The sequence below is a fragment of the Agelaius tricolor genome, unplaced genomic scaffold (genome assembly GCF_023055355.1).
Source record: "Agelaius tricolor isolate 1412-34295 unplaced genomic scaffold, bAgeTri1.0.p SCAF_49, whole genome shotgun sequence".
NCBI classification, from domain to species: Eukaryota; Metazoa; Chordata; class Aves; order Passeriformes; family Icteridae; genus Agelaius; species Agelaius tricolor.
Window position 1 is genome coordinate 1,137,714 of NW_027269309.1, and position 27,998 is coordinate 1,165,711.

General features: G+C 55.7%; 1 protein-coding gene across 1 annotated transcript in view; it reads right to left on the bottom strand.

Annotated features, from left to right (window-relative positions):
• Nucleotides 1–4,886: 4,886 nt before the first annotated feature.
• Nucleotides 4,887–27,998, bottom strand: part of LOC139604306 (centrosome-associated protein CEP250-like) — a 42,071-nt gene continuing 18,959 nt past the window's right edge. The window contains exons 8-25 of the mRNA XM_071455431.1: nucleotides 27,281–27,513; nucleotides 26,667–26,820; nucleotides 25,926–26,116; nucleotides 24,403–24,622; nucleotides 23,660–23,940; nucleotides 22,307–22,466; nucleotides 21,435–21,738; nucleotides 20,912–21,009; nucleotides 14,031–14,263; nucleotides 13,414–13,567; nucleotides 12,673–12,863; nucleotides 11,149–11,368; nucleotides 10,406–10,686; nucleotides 9,053–9,212; nucleotides 8,181–8,484; nucleotides 6,755–6,811; nucleotides 6,333–6,463; nucleotides 4,887–5,261 (exon numbers count right to left, since the gene is read on the bottom strand). Of these exons, the coding sequence (XP_071311532.1) occupies nucleotides 4,887–5,261; nucleotides 6,333–6,463; nucleotides 6,755–6,811; nucleotides 8,181–8,484; nucleotides 9,053–9,212; nucleotides 10,406–10,686; nucleotides 11,149–11,368; nucleotides 12,673–12,863; nucleotides 13,414–13,567; nucleotides 14,031–14,263; nucleotides 20,912–21,009; nucleotides 21,435–21,738; nucleotides 22,307–22,466; nucleotides 23,660–23,940; nucleotides 24,403–24,622; nucleotides 25,926–26,116; nucleotides 26,667–26,820; nucleotides 27,281–27,513 (3,747 nt within the window). The remainder of the gene's footprint in view (nucleotides 5,262–6,332; nucleotides 6,464–6,754; nucleotides 6,812–8,180; nucleotides 8,485–9,052; nucleotides 9,213–10,405; nucleotides 10,687–11,148; nucleotides 11,369–12,672; nucleotides 12,864–13,413; nucleotides 13,568–14,030; nucleotides 14,264–20,911; nucleotides 21,010–21,434; nucleotides 21,739–22,306; nucleotides 22,467–23,659; nucleotides 23,941–24,402; nucleotides 24,623–25,925; nucleotides 26,117–26,666; nucleotides 26,821–27,280; nucleotides 27,514–27,998) is intronic.

Consider the following 27,998-nt stretch of genomic DNA (forward strand, 5'->3'; position numbering starts at 1 on the left):
CATCCCTCTGAAGCTGCAATTCCTCCAAAGTCTGCCTCTTGACTTCCAGCTGCCTCTGCAAGGATGGCCCTTCTCCCTCGAGTGCAGCCAAGTCCTCCACTGTACAAGAAGGGGCAAGACGAGTTTTCAAGGGAAAACCATCTCATTTCCAAAACCAACCTCCATCCAGTCCTGCTGCTCTGCCTCTTCTGCCTGGGCTGACGCTTCCTTCTGCTGCTTGGTGTTCTGCTGCTGCAGACAAAAGGCTCCTGTCTCCAGGATTCCAGTGCATTGCAGCAGCATTTCCTTGGGCTTCTCAAACTTTGCACAGTCACTGCGGAGACAAGGCCCAGTCAGAAGAAGCAAGAGGTCTGTAGAGTCAGCAATGCCATTTTCAGCACTCCAGGATGGAGCTGGGGGCAGTAGGCTAAGGAAGACCTTGCTCTTTCCCTCCCAAGGAAACCTCCAGAGGCAAAGGGAAAGGAAGGCAGGATTTTTCCTTCCTTCAGTGACAAGCAGTGGCTGGGCAGGGGCACGCAAAGAACAGAATTCAAGGAAGCAGCACGGCGAGAAGAAGGAGTCTTCTATTCCAACATGTCTCTGCATCTTGCAGACAGCCTTGGGAGTCCCAGTAGAGCATGAAAAACCCAGACAGGACAATGCTCGAGAGCCACACTGAGGCCTACACATGGTAGGCAGGTGATTTCTTCACCCAGGACACCTCTGACCTCCCAGACCTGGAAGCAGATTGCCTCTGGAATGCAGGAGGAGGAGGAGGAGGAGGAGGAAATGCTCACCTTCTGATTTCTGCTAACAGAGAGTCTATGAGCTGGTATTGGCTTCTGATCCTCTGGGTTCTCTCCTCTACTTGATCAAACTGTTGCCACATGCGCTCACAATTCTCTGTAGCTTCCCGAGCCAATTCAAAGGGATGCTGTTCATCAGTGGATGTCAGAGTTGAGAGGATGTTCCCAGGATTGTCGGTGCAGATGATGGAATTGGCCATGCTGTCACCGCCGTCTACCAGCACCTGAAAGGCCACATCCAGCTGTTAGTCAGGTATTCTGTTCCTGTTCCAAAGTAGCACTGAGATGCCTCCTCTGATCCCACAAGAACCAGTGTCCATTCATGGAGAACCAGTTTCAAAAGGCCAGCCAGCTCAGCACAGTTTACTCACCTGAGGAGCTCTGGAGGAACGTCCCTGGTGAGAAAGCCCTCGAGCTCCCTGCAAGTGCACAGGCAAGAGCACACTCAGACTGCATGGCTGCCCCTGAGGCAGTTGCCTCTAAGTGCTTCCCAGCCTGTCCCAGAGCACAGCACTTCCAGCTGAGCTCCTCCTCCCCTTCTTGGCAATATTTTCAGCCCAGTAATTTGAGAGCAGTGCAAACCAACATGCTGCAAGGTGTCTGATCACTTCTAAGAACACCAGAAGGGGAGCTGCCCAGAGCCCAATCCAACCTGGCCATGAACATTGCCAGGGATCCAGGGGCAGCCACAGCTTCTCTGGGCAACCTGTGCCAGGGCCTCAGCACCCTCAGAGGGCAGAATCCCCTCCCAATATCCCATCCATCCTTGCCATGTCTGGCTGGGAAGCCTTGTCTTGTCCCTGCAGGCCCCTGGCTTAAGTCTCTCTCCAGCTCTCTTGCAGCCCTTTCATGCATTGGAAGGGACTCTAAGGTCACCCTGGAACCTTCTCTAGCCAGGACAACCCCAACTCTTGCATCCTTTTCCCTTGGCACAGGTGCTCCAGCCCTTGCAGCATCTTCCTATCATCCTTGTGACCTCCTCTGGGCTACTGGGGATCATTTTGGAGATGTCAGGGAGAAACTCATTCTTGACTCTGGGAAGCGCTGAGGCTGCGCTGTAATTTGGGTGAGGGGAAGGCAATGAAAAGCTGCTCCCTTGTTTGTGCCCACGGCCTCCAGTGGGACAAGGAGAGTGGAGGAGATGTGGCTGTGCTCTGGGATAGCCAGGAGCCCCCCATTCCCTCCCAGGCCTGTTCCCAGGGCAAGCACCACAGCTGCTGCCAGCTCTGGAACAGCCAACAGTTAATCCCTTGCAGATCCCAAAGGGAACTGTTCCCCGAGGCACAGCCCAGGCCCACCCAGGTCGCTGCTGGGCTTGGCACAAGGAGAGCAGCGGCTTTGTCACTCACCCTCCGGGTCTCCATCTGCCCCTTGGCACCAGCAGTGAGGAAACAGCAGTGACCAAAGGCCCTTGGCCTTTGCAGGGTCTACACCCAGATATCCAAAGGCCCTTGGCCTTTGCAGGATGCAAACACCAATTTCCAAAGGTTCTTGGCCTTTGCAGGGTCAATAGCACACAATCAAAGTGCCGTTGGCCTTTGCAAGGTCCAAGCCCCAAAGTTCACGAGCTGTTGACAGCTCCAGGGTCCAAACCCCAATAGCCAGGAGCTGTTGATTGTTGCCAGGATCCAACCCCCAGCATTCCATGGCCTTTGTGACACTTGCCAGGGTCATACCCCCAACGTTCCACGGCCTTTGTGATGGCTTCCAGGGCCCAAAGCCCAGCATTCCAGGGGCTGTTGGAGAGGCCCTCCCTGGCTCAACTCCCATCCAAGCTCCTGAAAGAGGCACAAGGCCCGGCTCAGACAAGCCCACGCTGGCAGGAGCACCTGCAGCCCCACGGTACCGGCTCTCGGGGCAGACACAGCCTCCAACTCCAGCCCTCACCAACACTCTGCCCTTGGGCAAGGGCAAAGGAACAGGCTCCCAGACACAACAGAGCTCAGAGCACCAATAAGTCCACTTCCAGACTGCCAAACCCTTCCCACGTACATCCCTCAGCCACCACAGGTCTATTACAGACACTTCCAATAGGATTTAGGAACCCAGCTCTGATTTCCAGAGCACACATTTGGGCCACTGACCCCTTTCTCCACAGGCTGTGCCTCAGCACGAGGGCTGCTGCTTCCCTGAGCTCCTGGAGGACTCTTCTACTTGAGCTGCTGGACCAGCAGCCCAGGCATGAGGGGAATGTGGTGCTTGGGTTTTTTTGGTGCTTTCTTGAGGCATTTGAGCACCCCAAGCCCCATTTTACACATCCCCACTGTGAAAAATGAGGTTCAGTCTCCAGTAAAAATTTAAAAGTTGAATAAAGGACAATAAGAGACAAAGAGACTATAGCCAAGTTTTTTCATCCAGATGCTTGGCCTTCAGCCCAGAGCACACCTGCTATTTCAGAGATGTCCTTTCCATACCCTTTCGATTGCATCAGTCTACTGCAGAGTCATAACCAATCATGCATATTTAAACTTTTCCCCAAACTAGTTTACATGTTCCAAGAATTGTTTAGCATGGCTCCTCCTCGGATCCACCTTTTCAGAGCATGTGCATTTCATGGCTGTGGTTTTAGTCCCCCCCTATTATCACCTCCTGTTTGGCCTTTGGTCCATTTTTCTATAGACAGAGGGTGCTGATAATTGGCATGTCAGCAGCAGGGGTCTCCATCATATGTTCATTGAATGTTATCCCAACCAAGCAGGCAGTTTAACACAAGCATCCTATATCACCTATTTCTCTACTATGTCAAGGTACAGAAAAACTCCTATATTTTTATAGCAAAGTTACTCTAATATACATATAGAATCCATCTTAATATTTGCAAAAAGCCAATATTATAATATGTATTTATAACAATACTTTCCCCATCTGCACCCCTGATAGGTGAACAGAGGGGTGGGGGTTTGGTTCCACAGGGGTCCGGCAGAAATTTTGGAAACAATGTATTACATATCAGTGCCCCACATGCCAATGCAAAGTGACTCTGAAAGGCAAAGACATCGTCTGAACAGGACTCAGTGACACTGGTGATAAGTGTGACCGTGTGACAGAGACAAGGAATGTGTGTGCCAGGACACAAATGCTGCTCTGAGCCTTGGGGCCCAGGGAGCTCTGATATCAGCAGGTGTGGCAGAGTCCCTGCCAAAGCAGAGTCCCCCTGAGCCCCTGGCAGCGCTGGTGCCCATCTCCTGCCCCAGGGACCTGTGCCTCCAGAGGGCTTCTCTGCCAGAGGGCAGCCAAAGCCGACTTTGTGCACTGGGGCCTGGGCTCCACCCTACAGGGGCTCTTGGTAGGAGCACCTGGAGCAACTGGTGGCAACACTTGGTACGTGTCAGATGATGTTGCTCCATCCTGGAATGATCTTTTCAAGGAAGGGATTAGCAGTACACAGAAAGACCAGTAGCTACAGAATTTCACAGGAGAAAGAGACTCCACCAAAACACTGTCATGTTTCCGTGTGCTTTTCTGTCTTTCTTGCACTCAGAAAGAGAAAGAATTGGCCCAGCCTCTGCTATTCAATGCTCCACTTACTGTGTGTCTTCCTGTGGCAGCTCACATGCAAACACAACTGGCTGCCTGCTGAGCATGGCAAAGGACGGCCACAAACAGGGAGGTCCCTGGTGAACATCAAGACAGACACCTGGGGAAGTGCAGAGGATAGGGATAACTCTGGCAGGAGAAGCTGTTCTGTGTCTCTGATGATGCTGCCAGCCCCCTGAAGGACGGCCAAGACAAGTGCTGGAAGCAGCCATGTCCTGCTCTTTTCTGCTGTCAGATGCACTCGGGACAGACTTGTTGCCCACAGGTCCACCAGACTTGATCCGGGAACGATGGAAGCCCCTGCATTGGTAGGGAACGGGCTCCAGCAAGAGCAAAGCAGGATCTTCCAGCAGCAAAGCCTGAGCTTGTGAAGCGAGCCATGTCCTCAGCAGACACCAAAGTTTTTCCCTTCAGACCTGAATGTTGGCCACAAGTGCCTGCCTTTCTTCAGCGCCTGCTGCTGCTTCCTTTGTTCCAGACCAGTCCAAGATTTGCTCTAGAAGTTCATGCGGGTGTTTTTAAGGTGCCTGCAAAAAGGAGAGGGACGGCAGCTTCTGTGCAGCCTCATTTCCCTCTCATGATGGCATCAATGCCGCTGCCTTGGGACGCCTGCCAGTGGAAGGCGAGTCTGCCCTCAAGCACAGTCACTGTAGTCAGGGGCACAGGCTGCAGCAGCAGCTGCCAAGCATTGCCGTGAGGCTGGCAAGCCAAGGGAAATCCATTGTGGCCGGGTGCGTTGAAGCCTTTTGCTAAATCACACGCAATAGTGCCCAGAGTATGGCCCCTTTGGAATGGCGGCTGGTGCAGACGCCTCCTGGAGCAGGTGCCGGCGTTGGGGGTGCTGCTGTTCCTGTGTGCGCTCTGGTGCTGTTTCTGTGGCGTCCAGAGCCGCTTTGGCAGCAGCGACTCAGAAGCCCTGCTTGAGGAGACATCGCCGCCCTGGCCACAGAGGCAGAAGCTCTGTGGGCCCAGAGCTCTGTGTCAGCAGGGCCTCATCCTCAGCACCATGGCCTGGGCAGCCGCGGGGGCCTGGGCTGGCCGCCAGCCCTGCTCTGCCCACTGCCCTGGCAGCAAGCAGTGACCGTGCCCCGGCAGGGCCCCCTTGCCCTCCTTGTCCCCAGCCAGGCCAGTCTGGACACCTCGGGGGGTCCCCACCCTCCTGCTGAGGCCCAGCCACCAGGGCTTCTGCCCCAGGCGTGGGAGCCTCTCTGGGGGAGCGCCCGGCTCTCAGGAACAAGGCTGACACCCAATTCCTCAGGGCTTCCCAGCAGCCCGGCCCCTCAGGGGCCTCCTGTCCCTTTGGAGCCTCCTGCCAGCCACTCCCTCCCACAGGGCCCTCGTGCCTTCCCAGCTCCTTGTCCCGTCAGGGCCTCCGCAGCACCTCATCCCTTCACGGCCTCCCAGTGCCCCATCGTCCCCTCAGGATCTCCCCCAGCCCGGCCAAGCTGCCCGGCAGCGGCGCAGGCCCGAGGGAGCTCCAGAGGAGCCGCATCGAGAGGCACCTCAGAGGCGTCAGCAATGCAGCCAGCAAGACACGGGCAGGAGGACACACATGGCCCTTCCTGGCTGGGCAGGAGGGCTTGTGGCCATCTCCAGGCACCGGTCCAGCAGGGACCCCTGCAGCTCCGGCCCCTGCCCGGCCGCTCTGTCACCAGCACAAAGGCTTCAGCAGAACCACCCAAGGCCAAGGGGCTTCTGGCCATTTCTCCTTCCCCACTCCACAAACCAGGGCTGCTCGCTTGGCACAAGGACCCCTTTTCCCCTCTTCCCCCGTGCCCTGTTGACCCTGGGCACCAAAGAGAGCTCCTGGGAGTCTGGCTATTAGAACACATTCTATATTTATATCCTAAAGAACAAAGAAAAAGAAGGAATAAAACAATCTTAAAGAAAAGAAAAATCCCCCCAGCTCAGAAGGCCCCAGCAGACAGAGAGCCTCTCAAATCAGCTCTCCTCAGAGCTCCAGCAGCACAGCCAGCTCTGGCCCCAGGGACAAGGCCGTTTCTTGCGGGCCCTGTGACGTTGATCTTGCAGCTTCTGCAAGATGGAGCCCGGAGCTCTCTCCACGGCCCAGAGGACAAAGGCTGTTTTGAGAGCCAGGCTTCTGGTGGCAGGGCTGATATCCTCTGCCTTGTCTTCAAGGGCTGTGAGAGAGAGGAACAGAGGCACGGTCAGATCCCGGATCTTTGGGGAGCCGAGGAGACCCCCGAGGCAGGGCCATGCCAGCCGGCTCTGGCCATGGCCAGGAGGGAGCAGGGAGCAAGGGGATGAGCCCGAAGCTAGCGGACACTATTGCCCCACGTGGGCCTGAAATGGGAGCGTGTGCTGTAGCCACGGCAGCCCTGCTGCGCACAGGGAGCAGAGCCATGGGCAGCGGGGCAGGGATTGCAGCTGCCCCCGGCAGCCGGGGCTGGCAGCCCGCTGGCCTCACTCACCCTGACAGATGTGGCGGAGCTGTCGCTTGCAGCCCCTGAGGTGCCGCCCGGCCATCCCTGAGAACACAGAGCCTGTCAGGGCGCCAGCGGCACAGCTCCCTGCCAGCCCAGCAGCGCTGCCAGCCCTGTGGCCACACGGCCTCCTGGCCCCGGCAGGGCTCGGGCCGGGCCCTTGCCGCACGCTGCCGCCCAAGGGCACGGCTGCCAGAGGGCGGCAGCAGCGCCGAGGCCAGGCGGGGCTCCACGGCGCCGGGCACGGATGGCGCTGCCGGGGCAGCAGCCGGGGCCGGGGCGGGGGCCGAGCTGCGGCGGGGTGAGGAGGAACAGGCTTGGGCGGAGCAGGGCGGAGCAGGGCAGGGTGGGACAGGGTTTGACAGGGCAGGGCACGGCTGGGGGAGGCAGAGCGGGGCATGGTAGGGCAGGCCTGGGATGGGCCGGAGTGGGGCTGGGATGGGGTGGGACAAGGTGGGGTAGGGAAGGGAGGAGTGGGGTTTGGTGTGGCAGGCCAGCGTTGGGTGGAGCTGGGTGCGGCAGGGAGGGGTTGGGTTGGGCAGGGCGGGGCAGGCTGGGGCAGGGGAAGCCCAGGCTCGTGGCTCCTAGATGAACCTGATGGCTGCCAGCCACAGGGACTCCTGTGGGCTGTCCAGGTACAGCAACACATGGCACAGGTGCAAATGGATTGCCCTCATCACACAGTACTCCAGTATTGGATACACAAATTGCTGTTGGGTCTTGGAGATAATTAGGAATTGGCCTGAAGGGGACAACTTTGATCTACTGGAAGAAGAGGGGCAGGAACAGGTGTCGTGTGCTGAGGAAGCTCCACCTTAGAACCAACTGCCAATCTCACCAGCAAATCCTTTCCTTCTCCAGCTTTTCCAATTTTCTCCTCAGAGATGCCACCTCCTGTCGAAGAGCCACAGCCGCTTCCTGCCTTTCAGTGGCCTCTTTCTCCAGGGCAATTTGGTGACAGATGTGCTTGGCTTCTGCCTGCACGCAATCTGCAGCAGGGGAGGGCAAAGGAAAGGGAAAATGGGAAGGGGAAAAGCAAAGCAAACTGATGTGCATCCTGCAGAGACAAGAGCACTGTCTTCTCTACCCGCCTGTGGTTGCCAGGCCTAAGCCCACAAAGGCTCCAAAGCTGACAGAAATGAAGGAAACTTCCAGGCACAGAAAAAGGCAGGAATGAAAGGGGCAAGGGTTCAGAGGGATAGGAGAGTGTGTTTGTTCTTGGCCTTGTGCAGAGTGAGCAACTCAAGAGAGACAAAGCACAGGGGATGCCTGTGCAGCCCTGCTCCAGAGAGGCCAATAGCCTGGAGGCTCTGGTAGGGCCTGGAGTTTGGGGGAATGGAGCTGAGGCATCCAGCTACAGCTCCTTAGCTGGTGAGACAGCATGGGGCAGTGAGTGGCAGAGGAGAAGCTGTACCTTGCTCAATTTCCTCCCACTCCTTCTGCAGCTCCAGGTTGCGGGCTCTGAGGTTGTCTCTCTGAGCCTGTGCCTTCCTCAGCTCCAGCTCCACAGCCTCACACTGTATGGCCAAGGCAAGAGCTTTGTCATCAGAGCTCTGGAGCCTCACACGCAGCTCAGACACCTCAGCCTGCAGCACGTGCACAGAGTCCCTCAAAGAGCGTTCTCCTGCTCGAGACTCCTCCAGCTCCTTCAGCAGCTGCTTCTGTTGAGTTGCCTGGGAAGCCTCCATCTGCAGCACTGCGTCCTGCAGGGCCCGGATCTGGAAGATGGATGCACAGAGCCTCAGGGACAGGGCTGCTCCTGAGGCAGCAGAGTGGGCCGCAGGGAGAGCCACAAAGAAGAAATTACTTCAAGCCAAAACCAGAAGGCACAGAAGGAAAGATTGCAATGGAGGCAAATGGAGAGAAAACAGGGAAAGGGAGGCAATGGGCATCCTTGGGCTGCAGCTCTGAACAGCGGCTGAACTGGCTGTGCTGGAAGTGTCCTGCCCAGCCTGCCACAGCCACCTCTGTGTCCCCACATTGCTCAGTGCCTGGCACAGGCACCAACTCTGTCTGCGACAACACTGCCAACAGAGGGACAGAGAAGCTCCAGAGGAGTCTGCTGCTGCTTCTCCTCCCAAATTGCCTGCTGGGACCCGGGAGAGGATGGGGGGGGAAAACTTCTGCAGCAGACACCAGATCCAGGCTCAGCCTCAGGGTGCAGCAGCAGCCCTGGGCAGAACACGGCAGCTGTGGATGCTGCTGGCAGGGGCAAGAGGCTGGGGCCTGCAAGGCAAAGGTGCTGTTGTGTGTCCCTGGAGAAGAGGATGCCACTGCACAGCTTACCTGTGTGTTGAGCTCCCGCAGTTGTCCAGCGCGGTTTGAGGAGAGCTGTTTGGCCTGCTGAAGAGCAGATTGACACTGAGACACCTGATTGTTCAGTGCCAGGTTCTGTTCTTCCAGCATTCTGAGGCACACATTCTTTTCCTCCAGAGACAGAATCAGCCTAGAAGGGAAGCAAGCAACTCATTACTAAAGGATAGCACATTTTAGCAACTCTCAGGACTTGCACCACCTCAGGGAAAAACTGCTCTGCCTGATGAGGTTTCTCTCAACAACTTGGCTGTTTGTTCCCTCTGCAGTCCCAGCCCAGCATGTGCCTGCTCTGCTTTTGTCCCAGAAGGAACAGCGAGTTCCTGCCTCCATGCCCTACCTTCTTCTTGAGATGGGAATGTGAATACAAACCTAACAAAGTCTTGCAATGAAGACATTAGGGGAGAGGAACAATTTTCTTCTGACTAACCAGGCTCCAAAGCAGGGAGGTTTGGTCAGCATGGAAGAGACATTTCCTTCCCCCATCTTACACATCCAGGTAGGAGGAGGAGCAGCACCCTAGAGCCAGGGCATCTCTGGCAAGTTCCCAAAGATTTACCAGCACCCATCCTACTTTCAGCTGGAGAAACAAAGGCCAAAGGGGCAACTGAGGCTTACAGCACAACCTGATGGAAGATGCAGAAGGCTCCAGGAGAGCAGGAGTGCCCTGCCTTTGCTTTGTCTTCTTCTTGGAGGAAGAATCCTGTGGCACTGAAGCCTGGCAGGACTTGATTGGCTTCAGGAGCCCCCCATAGCTTGGTCCTGTTTCTTGCATTCTTTGCACAGTCAGAAATGCCTGTGACTGTGCAGGGTGGCAGGGACCCTGCTTGACCCCCTGCAGGCAGTGGGGGACATTTGATGAGGAACCATGCAACAGAGACATTCTTGTTTCTGGGCTGCCTCCAAGGCCAAGCTGGCCTAGAGCAGCACTCAGGGCCTTAAGATGGTTCTGCCCAGAAAAAGCATCAGATGCCAGGCTGATCCAGACCCCAAAGGCTTCAAGTTACAGGCCCCAAGGTGGAGCTGATGGATGTATGCAGCTCCTTCCTTACAGTGCACCTCGGGCAGTGTCAACACATCCACCTAACAACACCATGACCCCTAGAGGGAAAGGGCTACCCCCAAAGCCTTTATCTTCAGAAAAACTCTATCGGAAGGCTTTAAAGGAAAGAAAATGAAACTCAACATCCAGACAATGAGAAGTGTCTACATGGAGAGTTCAGAATCTGCCACTTAGGAACTGCTGCCAGAGCCCCTGGCAGGTGCAATGATGGCAAAGAGGGAATCCATTCACCACAATGCAGAGTCTCACAGGCTTTCATTTACCTGGCCTTTTCCCTCTCTAGGGCATTGACGGAAGCCTGCAAGTCTGAATTTTGCTCTGCCATTTCTTCACATTGAATCCATCCCCTCTCCAGATAGTCCAGATGCATTTGAAGCTCCTTGTTCTGATGTTCTGCCTCCTCCAGCATCTTCTGGATCTGCTCAATCTCCAACAGCTTCTGCCTGGACTCTTCCTGGGCCTCCATCCCCTCTTGCTGGGCTCTCTGCGCAGTCCTTTCCTGGCACTCTCGGGAGGCTGCCAGCTGAGATGTCAACTCTGCCACCTCCAGTCAAACAGAACAAAGCAGTCAGAGGCTACAGCCACAGCTTCTCACACTCAGCCACAGCACAGGCTGTGAGCAAAGGTAAAGGACAACTTTCCACTCCTCCCTGTCCTGAGAGCACCAGATGCACAAAGGACATGGACAACTTGTTTCAGTCTCTAAGTGGCCCACCAGCAAGGGCACCTGAGAAAGCACCTGCCAAAGCAAGGCTAGCAAGAAGAGGCCAGCAGGAATCCATGCTGCTGCTTGCTGGCCAGCAGCACAGAGGACTAGCCCAGCTGTCCAGAGCAGCAGCTGACATTCAGCAGAGCCCTGAGTGTCCTTCAGAGCAGCTGCCATGGAGCCCCCAGAGCACGAGACAGCCTCAGGGCTCACCCCAGCAGCTGCTGCTCTGCCATGGAAAAGCACGAAGGCCACAGACCCCTCGCTGCATGACTGCAGTGCCACTGCTCTTTCACTCACCTGCTTTTGTAGAGCCTCCCTCTGCTCAAGGAGGAGATGCATTTCCTCTTTGAGGCCTTGTAGCTCTTCCTTGTGCCTCCTCTGCGCTGCCTGGGCTTCTCTGCGAGCTCCCTGCAGCTCCCCTTGCAGCTCTGCCTCCACACGCTTCCAGGTCATCTGCAGCTGAGCCATCTGCAGCTGAGCAGCAAACAGCCTGGATTGCAGGCTCTCCTTTGCTGACCTACAAGTTGCAAAGATGGACAGACATGAGTTGCTTGCTCCAGACACCCACAGCCGGTTATTCCAGGACGACGTGGCTCAAGATCCCCATGCCTGAGGATGGAAAATGGGTCAGCCGGAAACTCGTCCAGAGAAGGCACATCTGGGCCATTTCCAGAGCAGAGCAGGGCCTCTGAGGGACTGCCCAGGCCTTCCTTATGGCCTGCCCTAGCACAGGCAGCCCAGCCCAACTTGGCCTCAACAGCCAAACCTTCACTTGCTGCTCCTGACCTATGACTCTGGGTAGCTGTGCCCAAACAGGCTGGAGCAACAAGCAAAAGCCCAGCCCCTGCTCACAGCCCTTCTCTCATCAGCACTTCCAAGCTGCTCTGCAGGGGGACAGAACAGACTCTTGTCCTGGCTGACTCCTGACGTTTTAATGCTCTTGATAATGGACATAAAGGTACATCATCTTCCAGACACCCGGTATTTAACGAGGCTTCAGAACTACTTTGCAGATACAGTAAAATCTCATGGTCATGGCAGCACTTGTAAATAATCAGAACAGCCTTTGGTCCAAATTGCAACTACCTGAATGCAGAGACTGCAGTTTCAACTCTTGCAAGGTCCAGGAGTAGACTTGCTGCCTTTATTTGAGTGTTGCTGAACAAGCAGGCAGTAGCCCAAGGGACTTGTCCTTCCTTGCACAGTGAGAGGGACCATCCAAAGGAACCTTGGCAGGTTTGGCAGCTGGGTGCCCATCAACCATCAGCAAGAATGTCCAGAGGCTGTTGAGAATTCCAGAGAGCTTTCCCTGCTGCTCTCTGACCAGCTCTACATCCTGTCCCACACTTCTCAAGGGTGTGCTTGGAAGCAGAAATGCCTCAAGATGGTCAGCAGGAGCCTCTGGCTTCACCCTGAATGGCAGCGTGCTATTCCCAACGTGCCAAGGTAAGAGCCTGGAATGCTGAAGATGAAGCCTCCTGGTCTGAAGGTCAGGATCATGTCAAGTGACTCGGAAAGGAAGGAGGGATGTTCAATGCCCAGAAGGAGGAAGCAAACCCAAGAGAAACTTGAGGTTTCACTCAGCATCTGCATGGTTCAACTACTCCTCAGTTCAGGGCTGGCTGGATTGCTTTTGACATCCCACAGGAGTGTGCTCGGTGGCACAAACAGGAGCCCAAGGCTCACGAGAGCTTTGCTGGTTTTGGTGCCAGAAAAATGACCCTCACATTGTGGCTTTTTTTTTTTTTTTCCTTGAGACTCTTCCATTTTGTGTCCATGGAATGTAAAATCATCTGAAAAGTTTCAACTCCCTGCCTTTACCTGGTCTCCTCCAGCTGCCTGGCAAGGTCTTGTCGGAGCCACTCGGTGGCTGCCAGTCGGCCCTCAAGGTCAGCCTTCTGGGCCAGCAGCTCCTCCTCTCGCCACGCCTGGGCCACTTCATGCCCTTGGCCAGAGGATTCCTGGCTCAGCTGCTCCAGACACCAGCTCGATGACTCTTGCTCCTGGGAAACCTGCAAGTGGGACAAGGTACAGCTGGAGCCCTTCCTCAGGAGTCCTGTGCAGAGCCAGCCAGTGCCACCTCACAGGCAGCCAGAGGACAAGGAGCACCTGTGCTCTGGCCTCAAAGTTTCCCCAGCTCCCTTCCCTCTTTTAGAGGCTCTGTGGCTGCCCAAAGCAACACATTTTGCAGAAGCATGCCACACTTTGCTGATGAACATGCATATCCCTGACTAAGAAATGCGTGTGCCCTCTTGAGCCAGGTGTGCACAGCAGTGTGCCTGTCTTCTAGTGCCAGAAAGAGCATGTGGCTGATCTGGCTGCCACAACTCCCACTGCCACAGGTGCTGCCTAGCAATAAGGTGTTCAGAGCCCTGCTACCATCATCCCTCCCTTGCTCCAGCACATCCCTCTGAAGCTGCAATTCCTCCAAAGTCTGCCTCTTGACTTCCAGCTGCCTCTGCAAGGATGGCCCTTCTCCCTCGAGTGCAGCCAAGTCCTCCACTGTACAAGAAGGGGCAAGACGAGTTTTCAAGGGAAAACCATCTCATTTCCAAAACCAACCTCCATCCAGTCCTGCTGCTCTGCCTCTTCTGCCTGGGCTGACGCTTCCTTCTGCTGCTTGGTGTTCTGCTGCTGCAGACAAAAGGCTCCTGTCTCCAGGATTCCAGTGCATTGCAGCAGCATTTCCTTGGGCTTCTCAAACTTTGCACAGTCACTGCGGAGACAAGGCCCAGTCAGAAGAAGCAAGAGGTCTGTAGAGTCAGCAATGCCATTTTCAGCACTCCAGGATGGAGCTGGGGGCAGTAGGCTAAGGAAGACCTTGCTCTTTCCCTCCCAAGGAAACCTCCAGAGGCAAAGGGAAAGGAAGGCAGGATTTTTCCTTCCTTCAGTGACAAGCAGTGGCTGGGCAGGGGCACGCAAAGAACAGAATTCAAGGAAGCAGCACGGCGAGAAGAAGGAGTCTTCTATTCCAACATGTCTCTGCATCTTGCAGACAGCCTTGGGAGTCCCAGTAGAGCATGAAAAACCCAGACAGGACAATGCTCGAGAGCCACACTGAGGCCTACACATGGTAGGCAGGTGATTTCTTCACCCAGGACACCTCTGACCTCCCAGACCTGGAAGCAGATTGCCTCTGGAATGCAGGAGGAGGAGGAGGAGGAGGAGGAAATGCTCACCTTCTGATTTCTGCTAACAGAGAGTCTATGAGCTGGTATTGGCTTCTGATCCTCTGGGTTCTCTCCTCTACTTGATCAAACTGTTGCCACATGCGCTCACAATTCTCTGTAGCTTCCCAAGCCAATTCAAAGGGATGCTGTTCATCAGTGGATGTCAGAGTTGAGAGGATGTTCCCAGGATTGTCGGTGCAGATGATGGAATTGGCCATGCTGTCACCGCCGTCTACCAGCACCTGAAAGGCCACATCCAGCTGTTAGTCAGGTATTCTGTTCCTGTTCCAAAGTAGCACTGAGATGCCTCCTCTGATCCCACAAGAACCGGTGTCCATTCATGGAGAACCAGTTTCAAAAGGCCAGCCAGCTCAGCACAGTTTACTCACCTGAGGGGCTCTGGAGGAACATCCCTGGTGAGAAAGCCCTCGAGCTCCCTGCAAGTGCACAGGCAAGAGCACACTCAGACTGCATGGCTGCCCCTGAGGCAGTTGCCTCTAAGTGCTTCCCAGCCTGTCCCAGAGCACAGCACTTCCAGCTGAGCTCCTCCTCCCCTTCTTGGCAATATTTTCAGCCCAGGAGTTTGACAGCAGTGCAAACCAACATGCTGCAAGGTGTCTGATCACTTCTAAGAACACCAGAAGGGGAGCTGCCCAGAGCCCAATCCAACCTGGCCATGAACATTGCCAGGGATCCAGGGGCAGCCACAGCTTCTCTGGGCAACCTGTGCCAGGGCCTCAGCACCCTCAGAGGGCAGAATCCCCTCCCAATATCCCATCCATCCTTGCCATGTCTGGCTGGGAAGCCTTGTCTTGTCCCTGCAGGCCCCTGGCTTAAGTCTCTCTACAGCTCTCTTGCAGCCCTTTCATGCATTGGAAGGGACTCTAAGGTCACCCTGGAACCTTCTCTAGCCAGGACAACCCCAACTCTTGCATCCTTTTCCCTTGGCACAGGTGCTCCAGCCCTTGCAGCATCTTCCTATCATCCTTGTGACCTCCTCTGGGCTACTGGGGATCATTTTGGAGATGTCAGGGAGAAACTCATTCTTGACTCTGGGAAGCGCTGAGGCTGCGCTGTAATTTGGGTGAGGGGAAGGCAATGAAAAGCTGCTCCCTTGTTTGTGCCCACGGCCTCCAGTGGGACAAGGAGAGTGGAGGAGATGTGGCTGCGCTCTGGGATAGCCAGGAGCCCCCCATTCCCTCCCAGGCCTGTTCCCAGGGCAAGCACCCCAGCTGCTGCCAGCTCTGGAACAGCCAACAGTTAATCCCTTGCAGATCCCAAAGGGAACTGTTCCCCGAGGCACAGCCCAGGCCCACCCAGGTCGCTGCTGGGCTTGGCACAAGGAGAGCAGCGGCTTTGTCACTCACCCTCCGGGTCTCCATCTGCCCCTTGGCACCAGCAGTGAGGAAACAGCAGTGACCAAAGGCCCTTGGCCTTTGCAGGGTCTACACCCAGATATCCAAAGGCCCTTGGCCTTTGCAGGATGTAAACACCAATTTCCAAAGGTTCTTGGCCTTTGCAGGGTCAATAGCACACAATCAAAGTGCCGTTGGCCTTTGCAAGGTCCAAGCCCCAAAGTTCACGAGCTGTTGACAGCTCCAGGGTCCAAACCCCAATAGCCAGGAGCTGTTGATTGTTGCCAGGATCCAACCCCCAGCATTCCATGGCCTTTGTGACACTTGCCAGGGTCATACCCCCAACGTTCCACGGCCTTTGTGATGGCTGCCAGGGCCCAAAGCCCAGCATTCCAGGGGCTGTTGGAGAGGCCCTCCCTGGCTCAACTCCCATCCAAGCTCCTGAAAGAGGCACAAGGCCCGGCTCAGACAAGCCCACGCTGGCAGGAGCACCTGCAGCCCCACGGTACCGGCTCTCGGGGCAGACACAGCCTCCAACTCCAGCCCTCACCAACACTCTGCCCTTGGGCAAGGGCAAAGGAACAGGCTCCCAGACACAACAGCGCTCAGAGCACCAACAAGTCCACTTCCAGACTGCCAAACCCTTCCCACGTACATCCCTCAGCCACCACAGGTCTATTACAGACACTTCCAATAGGATTTAGGAACCCAGCTCTGATTTCCAGAGCACACATTTGGGCCACTGACCCCTTTCTCCACAGGCTGTGCCTCAGCACGAGGGCTGCTGCTTCCCTGAGCTCCTGGAGGACTCTTCTACTTGAGCTGCTGGACCAGCAGCCCAGGCATGAGGGGAATGTGGTGCTTGGGTTTTTTTGGTGCTTTCTTGAGGCATTTGAGCACCCCAAGCCCCATTTTACACATCCCCACTGTGAAAAATGAGGTTCAGTCTCCAGTAAAAATTTAAAAGTTGAATAAAGGACAATAAGAGACAAAGAGACTATAGCCAAGTTTTTTCATCCAGATGCTTGGCATTCAGCCCAGAGCACACCTGCTATTTCAGAGATGTCCTTTCCATACCCTTTCGATTGCATCAGTCTACTGCAGAGTCATAACCAATCATGCATATTTAAACTTTTCCCCAAACTAGTTTACATGTTCCAAGAATTGTTTAGCATGGCTCCTCCTCGGATCCACCTTTTCAGAGCATGTGCATTTCATGGCTGTGGTTTTAGTCCCCCCCTATTATCACCTCCTGTTTGGCCTTTGGTCCATTTTTCTATAGACAGAGGGTGCTGATAATTGGCATGTCAGCAGCAGGGGTCTCCATCATATGTTCATTGAATGTTATCCCAACCAAGCAGGCAGTTTAACACAAGCATCCTATATCACCTATTTCTCTACTATGTCAAGGTACAGAAAAACTCCTATATTTTTATAGCAAAGTTACTCTAATATACATATAGAATCCATCTTAATATTTGCAAAAAGCCAATATTATAATATGTATTTATAACAATACTTTCCCCATCTGCACCCCTGATAGGTGAACAGAGGGGTGGGGGTTTGGTTCCACAGGGGTCCGGCAGAAATTTTGGAAACAATGTATTACATATCAGTGCCCCACATGCCAATGCAAAGTGACTCTGAAAGGCAAAGACATCGTCTGAACAGGACTCAGTGACACTGGTGATAAGTGTGACCGTGTGACAGAGACAAGGAATGTGTGTGCCAGGACACAAATGCTGCTCTGAGCCTTGGGGCCCAGGGAGCCCTGATATCAGCAGGTGTGGCAGAGTCCCTGCCAAAGCAGAGTCCCCCTGAGCCCCTGGCAGCGCTGGTGCCCATCTCCTGCCCCAGGGACCTGTGCCTCCAGAGGGCTTCTCTGCCAGAGGGCAGCCAAAGCCGACTTTGTGCACTGGGGCCTGGGCTCCACCCTACAGGGGCTCTTGGTAGGAGCACCTGGAGCAACTGGTGGCAACACTTGGTACGTGTCAGATGATGTTGCTCCATCCTGGAATGATCTTTTCAAGGAAGGGATTAGCAGTACACAGAAAGACCAGTAGCTACAGAATTTCACAGGAGAAAGAGACTCCACCAAAACACTGTCATGTTTCCGTGTGCTTTTCTGTCTTTCTTGCACTCAGAAAGAGAAAGAATTGGCCCAGCCTCTGCTATTCAATGCTCCACTTACTGTGTGTCTTCCTGTGGCAGCTCACATGCAAACACAACTGGCTGCCTGCTGAGCATGGCAAAGGACGGCCACAAACAGGGAGGTCCCTGGTGAACATCAAGACAGACACCTGGGGAAGTGCAGAGGATAGGGATAACTCTGGCAGGAGAAGCTGTTCTGTGTCTCTGATGATGCTGCCAGCCCCCTGAAGGACGGCCAAGACAAGTGCTGGAAGCAGCCATGTCCTGCTCTTTTCTGCTGTCAGATGCACTCGGGACAGACTTGTTGCCCACAGGTCCACCAGACTTGATCCGGGAACGATGGAAGCCCCTGCATTGGTAGGGAACGGGCTCCAGCAAGAGCAAAGCAGGATCTTCCAGCAGCAAAGCCTGAGCTTGTGAAGCGAGCCATGTCCTCAGCAGACACCAAAGTTTTTCCCTTCAGACCTGAATGTTGGCCACAAGTGCCTGCCTTTCTTCAGCGCCTGCTGCTGCTTCCTTTGTTCCAGACCAGTCCAAGATTTGCTCTAGAAGTTCATGCGGGTGTTTTTAAGGTGCCTGCAAAAAGGAGAGGGACGGCAGCTTCTGTGCAGCCTCATTTCCCTCTCATGATGGCATCAATGCCGCTGCCTTGGGACGCCTGCCAGTGGAAGGCGAGTCTGCCCTCAAGCACAGTCACTGTAGTCAGGGGCACAGGCTGCAGCAGCAGCTGCCAAGCATTGCCGTGAGGCTGGCAAGCCAAGGGAAATCCATTGTGGCCGGGTGCGTTGAAGCCTTTTGCTAAATCACACGCAATAGTGCCCAGAGTATGGCCCCTTTGGAATGGCGGCTGGTGCAGACGCCTCCTGGAGCAGGTGCCGGCGTTGGGGGTGCTGCTGTTCCTGTGTGCGCTCTGGTGCTGTTTCTGTGGCGTCCAGAGCCGCTTTGGCAGCAGCGACTCAGAAGCCCTGCTTGAGGAGACATCGCCGCCCTGGCCACAGAGGCAGAAGCTCTGTGGGCCCAGAGCTCTGTGTCAGCAGGGCCTCATCCTCAGCACCATGGCCTGGGCAGCCGCGGGGGCCTGGGCTGGCCGCCAGCCCTGCTCTGCCCACTGCCCTGGCAGCAAGCAGTGACCGTGCCCCGGCAGGGCCCCCTTGCCCTCCTTGTCCCCAGCCAGGCCAGTCTGGACACCTCGGGGGGTCCCCACCCTCCTGCTGAGGCCCAGCCACCAGGGCTTCTGCCCCAGGCGTGGGAGCCTCTCTGGGGAAGCGCCCAGCTGTCAGGAACAAGGCTGACACCCAATTCCTCAGGGCTTCCCAGCGGCCCGGCCCCTCAGGGGCCTCCTGTCCCTTTGGAGCCTCCTGCCAGCCACTCCCTCCCACAGGGCCCTCGTGCCTTCCCAGCTCCTTGTCCCGTCAGGGCCTCCGCAGCACCTCATCCCTTCACGGCCTCCCAGTGCCCCATCGTCCCCTCAGGATCTCCCCCAGCCCGGCCAAGCTGCCCGGCAGCGGCGCAGGCCCGAGGGAGCTCCAGAGGAGCCGCATCGAGAGGCACCTCAGAGGTGTCAGCAATGCAGCCAGCAAGACACGGGCAGGAGGACACACATGGCCCTTCCTGGCTGGGCAGGAGGGCTTGTGGCCATCTCCAGGCACCGGTCCAGCAGGGACCCCTGCAGCTCCGGCCCCTGCCCGGCCGCTCTGTCACCAGCACAAAGGCTTCAGCAGAACCACCCAAGGCCAAGGGGCTTCTGGCCATTTCTCCTTCCCCACTCCACACACCAGGGCTGCTCGCTTGGCACAAGGACCCCTTTTCCCCTCTTCCCCCGTGCCCTGTTGACCCTGGGCACCAAAGAGAGCTCCTGGGAGTCTGGCTATTAGAACACATTCTATATTTATATCCTAAAGAACAACGAAAAAGAAGGAATAAAACAATCTTAAAGAAAAGAAAAATCCCCCCAGCTCAGAAGGCCCCAGCAGACAGAGAGCCTCTCAAATCAGCTCTCCTCAGAGCTCCAGCAGCACAGCCAGCTCTGGCCCCAGGGACAAGGCCGTTTCTTGCGGGCCCTGCGACGTTGATCTTGCAGCTTCTGCAAGATGGAGCCCGGAGCTCTCTCCACAGCCCAGAGGACAAAGGCTGTTTTGAGAGCCAGGCTTCTGATGGCAGGGCTGATATCCTCTGCCTTGTCTTCAAGGGCTGTGAGAGAGAGGAACAGAGGCACGGTCAGATCCCGGATCTTTGGGGAGCCGAGGAGACCCCCGAGGCAGGGCCATGCCAGCCGGCTCTGGCCATGGCCAGGAGGGAGCAGGGAGCAAGGGGATGAGCCCGAAGCTAGCGGACACTATTGCCCCACGTGGGCCTGAAATGGGAGCGTGTGCTGTAGCCACGGCAGCCCTGCTGCGCACAGGGAGCAGAGCCATGGGCAGCGGGGCAGGGATTGCAGCTGCTCCCGGCAGCCGGGGCTGGCAGCCCGCTGGCCTCACTCACCCTGACAGATGTGGCGGAGCTGTCGCTTGCAGCCCCTGAGGTGCCGCCCGGCCATCCCTGAGAACACAGAGCCTGTCAGGGCGCCAGCGGCACAGCTCCCTGCCAGCCCAGCAGCGCTGCCAGCCCTGTGGCCACACGGCCTCCTGGCCCCGGCAGGGCTCGGGCCGGGCCCTTGCCGCACGCTGCCGCCCAAGGGCACGGCTGCCAGAGGGCGGCAGCAGCGCCGAGGCCAGGCGGGGCTCCACGGCGCCGGGCACGGATGGCGCTGCCGGGGCAGCAGCCGGGGCCGGGGCGGGGGCCGAGCTGCGGCGGGGTGAGGAGGAACAGGCTTGGGCGGAGCAGGGCGGAGCAGGGCAGGGTGGGACAGGGTTTGACAGGGCAGGGCACGGCTGGGGGAGGCAGAGCGGGGCATGGTAGGGCAGGCCTGGGATGGGCCGGAGTGGGGCTGGGATGGGGTGGGACAAGGTGGGGTAGGGAAGGGAGGAGTGGGGTTTGGTGTGGCAGGCCAGCGTTGGGTGGAGCTGGGTGCGGCAGGGAGGGGTTGGGTTGGGCAGGGCGGGGCAGGCTGGGGCAGGGGAAGCCCAGGCTCGTGGCTCCTAGATGAACCTGATGGCTGCCAGCCACAGGGACTCCTGTGGGCTGTCCAGGTACAGCAACACATGGCACAGGTGCAAATGGATTGCCCTCATCACACAGTACTCCAGTATTGGATACACAAATTGCTGTTGGGTCTTGGAGATAATTAGGAATTGGCCTGAAGGGGACAACTTTGATCTACTGGAAGAAGAGGGGCAGGAACAGGTGTCGTGTGCTGAGGAAGCTCCACCTTAGAACCAACTGCCAATCTCACCAGCAAATCCTTTCCTTCTCCAGCTTTTCCAATTTTCTCCTCAGAGATGCCACCTCCTGTCGAAGAGCCACAGCCGCTTCCTGCCTTTCAGTGGCCTCTTTCTCCAGGGCAATTTGGTGACAGATGTGCTTGGCTTCTGCCTGCACGCAATCTGCAGCAGGGGAGGGCAAAGGAAAGGGAAAATGGGAAGGGGAAAAGCAAAGCAAACTGATGTGCATCCTGCAGAGACAAGAGCACTGTCTTCTCTACCCGCCTGTGGTTGCCAGGCCTAAGCCCACAAAGGCTCCAAAGCTGACAGAAATGAAGGAAACTTCCAGGCACAGAAAAAGGCAGGAATGAAAGGGGCAAGGGTTCAGAGGGATAGGAGAGTGTGTTTGTTCTTGGCCTTGTGCAGAGTGAGCAACTCAAGAGAGACAAAGCACAGGGGATGCCTGTGCAGCCCTGCTCCAGAGAGGCCAATAGCCTGGAGGCTCTGGTAGGGCCTGGAGTTTGGGGGAATGGAGCTGAGGCATCCAGCTACAGCTCCTTAGCTGGTGAGACAGCATGGGGCAGTGAGTGGCAGAGGAGAAGCTGTACCTTGCTCAATTTCCTCCCACTCCTTCTGCAGCTCCAGGTTGCGGGCTCTGAGGTTGTCTCTCTGAGCCTGTGCCTTCCTCAGCTCCAGCTCCACAGCCTCACACTGTATGGCCAAGGCAAGAGCTTTGTCATCAGAGCTCTGGAGCCTCACACGCAGCTCAGACACCTCAGCCTGCAGCACGTGCACAGAGTCCCTCAAAGAGCGTTCTCCTGCTCGAGACTCCTCCAGCTCCTTCAGCAGCTGCTTCTGTTGAGTTGCCTGGGAAGCCTCCATCTGCAGCACTGCGTCCTGCAGGGCCCGGATCTGGAAGATGGATGCACAGAGCCTCAGGGACAGGGCTGCTCCTGAGGCAGCAGAGTGGGCCGCAGGGAGAGCCACAAAGAAGAAATTACTTCAAGCCAAAACCAGAAGGCACAGAAGGAAAGATTGCAATGGAGGCAAATGGAGAGAAAACAGGGAAAGGGAGGCAATGGGCATCCTTGGGCTGCAGCTCTGAACAGCGGCTGAACTGGCTGTGCTGGAAGTGTCCTGCCCAGCCTGCCACAGCCACCTCTGTGTCCCCACATTGCTCAGTGCCTGGCACAGGCACCAACTCTGTCTGGGACAACACTGCCAACAGAGGGACAGAGAAGCTCCAGAGGAGTCTGCTGCTGCTTCTCCTCCCAAATTGCCTGCTGGGACCCAGGAGAGGATGGGGGGGGAAAACTTCTGCAGCAGACACCAGATCCAGGCTCAGCCTCAGGGTGCAGCAGCAGCCCTGGGCAGAACACGGCAGCTGTGGATGCTGCTGGCAGGGGAAAGAGGTTGGGGCCTCCAAGGCAAAGGTGCTGTTGTGTGTCCCTGGAGAAGAGGATGCCACTGCACAGCTTACCTGTGTGTTGAGCTCCCGCAGTTGTCCAGCGCGGTTTGAGGAGAGCTGTTTGGCCTGCTGAAGAGCAGATTGACACTGAGACACCTGATTGTTCAGTGCCAGGTTCTGTTCTTCCAGCATTCTGAGGCACACATTCTTTTCCTCCAGAGACAGAATCAGCCTAGAAGGGAAGCAAGCAACTCATTACTAAAGGATAGCACATTTTAGCAACTCTCAGGACTTGCACCACCTCAGGGAAAAACTGCTCTGCCTGATGAGGTTTCTCTCAACAACTTGGCTGTTTGTTCCCTCTGCAGTCCCAGCCCAGCATGTGCCTGCTCTGCTTTTGTCCCAGAAGGAACAGCGAGTTCCTGCCTCCATGCCCTACCTTCTTCTTGAGATGGGAATGTGAATACAAACCTAACAAAGTCTTGCAATGAAGACATTAGGGGAGAGGAACAATTTTCTTCTGACTAACCAGGCTCCAAAGCAGGGAGGTTTGGTCAGCATGGAAGAGACATTTCCTTCCCCCATCTTACACATCCAGGTAGGAGGAGGAGCAGCACCCTAGAGCCAGGGCATCTCTGGCAAGTTCCCAAAGATTTACCAGCACCCATCCTACTTTCAGCTGGAGAAACAAAGGCCAAAGGGGCAACTGAGGCTTACAGCACAACCTGATGGAAGATGCAGAAGGCTCCAGGAGAGCAGGAGTGCCCTGCCTTTGCTTTGTCTTCTTCTTGGAGGAAGAATCCTGTGGCACTGAAGCCTGGCAGGACTTGATTGGCTTCAGGAGCCCCCCATAGCTTGGTCCTGTTTCTTGCATTCTTTGCACAGTCAGAAATGCCTGTGACTGTGTAGGGTGGCAGGGACCCTGCTTGACCCCCTGCAGGCAGTGGGGGACATTTGATGAGGAACCATGCAACAGAGACATTCTTGTTTCTGGGCTGCCTCCAAGGCCAAGCTGGCCTAGAGCAGCACTCAGGGCCTTAAGATGGTTCTGCCCAGAAAAAGCATCAGATGCCAGGCTGATCCAGACCCCAAAGGCTTCAAGTTACAGGCCCCAAGGTGGAGCTGATGGATGTATGCAGCTCCTTCCTTACAGTGCACCTCGGGCAGTGTCAACACATCCACCTAACAACACAATGACCCCTAGAGGGAAAGGGCTACCCCCAAAGCCTTTATCTTCAGAAAAACTCTATCGGAAGGCTTTAAAGGAAAGAAAATGAAACTCAACATCCAGACAATGAGAAGTGTCTACATGGAGAGTTCAGAATCTGCCACTTAGGAACTGCTGCCAGAGCCCCTGGCAGGTGCAATGATGGCAAAGAGGGAATCCATTCACCACAATGCAGAGTCTCACAGGCTTTCATTTACCTGGCCTTTTCCCTCTCTAGGGCATTGACGGAAGCCTGCAAGTCTGAATTTTGCTCTGCCATTTCTTCACATTGAATCCATCCCCTCTCCAGATAGTCCAGATGCATTTGAAGCTCCTTGTTCTGATGTTTTGCCTCCTCCAGCATCTTCTGGATCTGCTCAATCTCCAACAGCTTCTGCCTGGACTCTTCCTGGGCCTCCCTCCCATCTTGCTGGGCTCTCTGCGCAGTCCTTTCCTGGCACTCTCGGGAGGCTGCCAGCTGAGATGTCAACTCTGCCACCTCCAGTCAAACAGAACAAAGCAGTCAGAGGCTACAGCCACAGCTTCTCACACTCAGCCACAGCACAGGCTGTGAGCAAAGGTAAAGGACAACTTTCCACTCCTCCCTGTCCTGAGAGCACCAGATGCACAAAGGATATGGGCAACTTGTTTCAGTCTCTAAGTGGCCCACCCGCAAGGGCACCTGAGAAAGCACCTGCCAAAGCAAGGCTAGCAAGAAGAGGCCAGCAGGAATCCATGCTGCTGCTTGCTGGCCAGCAGCACAGAGGACTAGCCCAGCTGTCCAGAGCAGCAGCTGACATTCAGCAGAGCACTGAGTGTCCTTCAGAGCAGCTGCCATGGAGCCCCCAGAGCACGAGACAGCCCCAGGGCTCACCCCAGCAGCTGCTGCTCTGCCATGGAAAAGCAAGAAGGCCACAGACCCCTCACTGCATGACTGCAGAGCCACTGCTCTTTCACTCACCTGCTTTTGTAGAGCCTCCCTCTGCTCAAGGAGGAGATGCATTTCCTCTTTGAGGCCTTGTAGCTCTTCCTTGTGCCTCCTCTGCGCTGCCTGGGCTTCTCTGCGAGCTCCCTGCAGCTCCCCTTGCAGCTCTGCCTCCACACACTTCCAGGTCATCTGCAGCTGAGCCATCTGCAGCTGAGCAGCAAACAGCCTGGATTGCAGGCTCTCCTTTGCTGACCTACAAGTTGCAAAGATGGACAGACATGAGTTGCTTGCTCCAGACACCCACAGCCGGTTATTCCAGGACGACGTGGCTCAAGATCCCCACGCCTGAGGATGGAAAATGGCTCCGCTGGAAACTCGTCCAGAGAAGGCACATCTGGGCCATTTCCAGAGCAGAGCAGGGCCTCTGAGGGACTGCCCAGGCCTTCCTTATGGCCTGCCCTAGCACAGACAGCCCAGCCCAACTTGGCCTCAACAGCCAAACCTTCACTTGCTGCTCCTGACCTATGACTCTGGGTAGCTGTGCCCAAACAGGCTGGAGCAACAAGCAAAAGCTCAGCCCCTGCTCACAGCCCTTCTCTCATCAGCACTTCCAAGCTGCTCTGCAGGGGGACAGAACAGACTCTTGTCCTGGCTGACTCCTGACTTTTTAATGCTCTTGATAATGGACATAAAGGTACATCATCTTCCAGACACCCAGTATTTAACGAGGCTTCAGAACTACTTTGCAGATACAGTAAAATCTCATGGTCATGGCAGCACTTGTAAATAATCAGAACAGCCTTTGGTCCAAATTGCAACTACCTGAATGCAGAGACTGCAGTTTCAACTCTTGCAAGGTCCAGGAGTAGACTTGCTGCCTTTATTTGAGTGTTGCTGAACAAGCAGGCAGTAGCCCAAGGGACTTGTCCTTCCTTGCACAGTGAGAGGGACCATCCAAAGGGACCTTGGCAGGTTTGGCAGCTGGGTGCCCATCAACAATCAGCAAGAATGTCCAGAGGCTGTTGAGAATTCCAGAGAGCTTTCCCTGCTGCTCTCTGACCAGCTCTACATCCTGTCCCACACTTCTCAAGGGTGTGCTTGGAAGCAGAAATGCCTCAAGATGGTCAGCAGGAGTCTCTGGCTTCACCCTGAATGGCAGCGTGCTACTCCCAATGTGCCAAGGTAAGAGCCTGGAATGCTGAAGATGAAGCCTCCTGGTCTGAAGGTCAGGATCATGTCAAGTGACTCGGAAAGGAAGGAGGGATGTTCAATGCCCAGAAGGAGGAAGCAAACCCAAGAGAAACTTGTGGTTTCACTCAGCATCTGCATGGTTCAACTACTCCTCAGTTCAGGGCTGGCTGGATTGCTTTTGACATCCCACAGGAGTGTGCTCGGTGGCACAAACAGGAGCCCAATGCTCACGAGAGCTTTGCTGGTTTTGGTGCCAGAAAAATGACCCTCACATGGTGGCTTTTTTTTTTTTTTTTCCTTGAGACTTCCTTATTGTGTACACTGAATGTAAAATCATCTGAAAAGTTTCAACTCCCTGCCTTTACCTGGTCTCCTCCAGCTGCCTGGCAAGGTCTTGTCGGAGCCACTCGGTGGCTGCCAGTCGGCCCTCAAGGTCAGCCTTCTGGGCCAGCAGCTCCTCCTCTCGCCACGCCTGGGCCACTTCATGCCCTTGGCCAGAGGATTCCTGGCTCAGCTGCTCCAGACACCAGCTCGATGACTCTTGCTCCTGGGAAACCTGCAAGTGGGACAAGGTACAGCTGGAGCCCTTCCTCAGGAGTCCTGTGCAGAGCCAGCCAGTGCCACCTCACAGGCAGCCAGAGGACAAGGAGCACCTGTGCTCTGGCCTCAAAGTTTCCCCAGCTCCCTTCCCTCTTTTAGAGGCTCTGTGGCTGCCCAAAGCAACACATTTTGCAGAAGCATGCTACACTTTGCTGATGAACTTGCATATCCCTGGCTAAGAAATGCGTGTGCCCTCTTGAGCCAGGTGTGCACAGCAGTGTGCCTGTCTTCTAGTGCCAGAAAGAGCATGTGGCTGATCTGGCTGCCACAACTCCCACTGCCACAGGTGCTGCCTAGCAATAAGGTGTTCAGAGCCCTGCTACCATCATCCCTCCCTTGCTCCAGCACATCCCTCTGAAGCTGCAATTCCTCCAAAGTCTGCCTCTTGACTTCCAGCTGCCTCTGCAAGGATGGCCCTTCTCCCTCGAGTGCAGCCAAGTCCTCCACTGTACAAGAAGGGGCAAGACGAGTTTTCAAGGGAAAACCATCTCATTTCCAAAACCAACCTCCATCCAGTCCTGCTGCTCTGCCTCTTCTGCCTGGGCTGACGCTTCCTTCTGCTGCTTGGTGTTCTGCTGCTGCAGACAAAAGGCTCCTGTCTCCGGGGTTCCAGTGCATTGCAGCAGCATTTCCTTGGACTTCTCAAACTTTGCACAGTCACTGCAGAGACAAGGCCCAGTCAGAAGAAGCAAGAGGCCTGTAGAGTCAGCAATGCCATTTTAAGCACTCCAGGATGGAGCTGGGGGCAGTGGGCTAAGGAAGACCTTGCTCTTTCCCTCCCAAGGAAACCTCCAGAGGCAAAGGGAAAGGTAGGCAGGATTTTGCCTTCCTTCAGTGACAAGCAGTGGCTGGGCAGGGGCATGCAAAGAACAGAATTCAAGGAAGCAGCACGGCGAAAAGAAGGAGTCTTCTATTCCAACGTGGCTCTGCATCTCCCAGACAGCCTTGGGAGTCCCAGTAGAGCATGAAAAACCCAGACAGGACAATGCTCGAGAGCCACACTGAGGCCTACACATGGTAGGCAGGTGATTTCTTCACCCAGGACACCTCTGACCTCCCAGACCTGGAAGCAGATTGCCTCTGGAATGCAGGAGGAGGAGGAGGAGGAGGAAATGCTCACCTTCTGATTTCTGCTAACAGAGAGTCTATGAGCTGGTATTGGCTTCTGATCCTCTGGGTTCTCTCCTCTACTTGATCAAACTGTTGCCACATGCGCTCACAATTCTCTGTAGCTTCCCGAGCCAGTTCAAAGGGATGCTGTTCATCAGTGGATGTCAGAGTTGAGAGGATGTTCCCAGGATTGTCGGTGCAGATGATGGAATTGGCCATGCTGTCACCGCCGTCTACCAGCACCTGAAAGGCCACATCCAGCTGTTAGTCAGGTATTCTGTTCCTGTTCCAAAGTAGCACTGAGATGCCTCCTCTGATCCCACAAGAACCGGTGTCCATTCATGGAGAACCAGTTTCAAAAGGCCAGCCAGCTCAGCACAGTTTACTCACCTGAGGGGCTCTGGAGGAACATCCCTGGTGAGAAAGCCCTCGAGCTCCCTGCAAGTGCACAGGCAAGAGCACACTCAGACTGCATGGCTGCCCCTCAGGCAGTTGCCTCTAAGTGCTTCCCAGCCTGTCCCAGAGCACAGCACTTCCAGCTGAGCTCCTCCTCCGCTTCTTGGCAATATTTTCAGCCCAGGAGTTTGACAGCAGTGCAAACCAACATGCTGCAAGGTGTCTGATCACTTCTAAGAACACCAGAAGGGGAGCTGCCCAGAGCCCAATCCAACCTGGCCATGAACATTGCCAGGGATCCAGGGGCAGCCACAGCTTCTCTGGGCAACCTG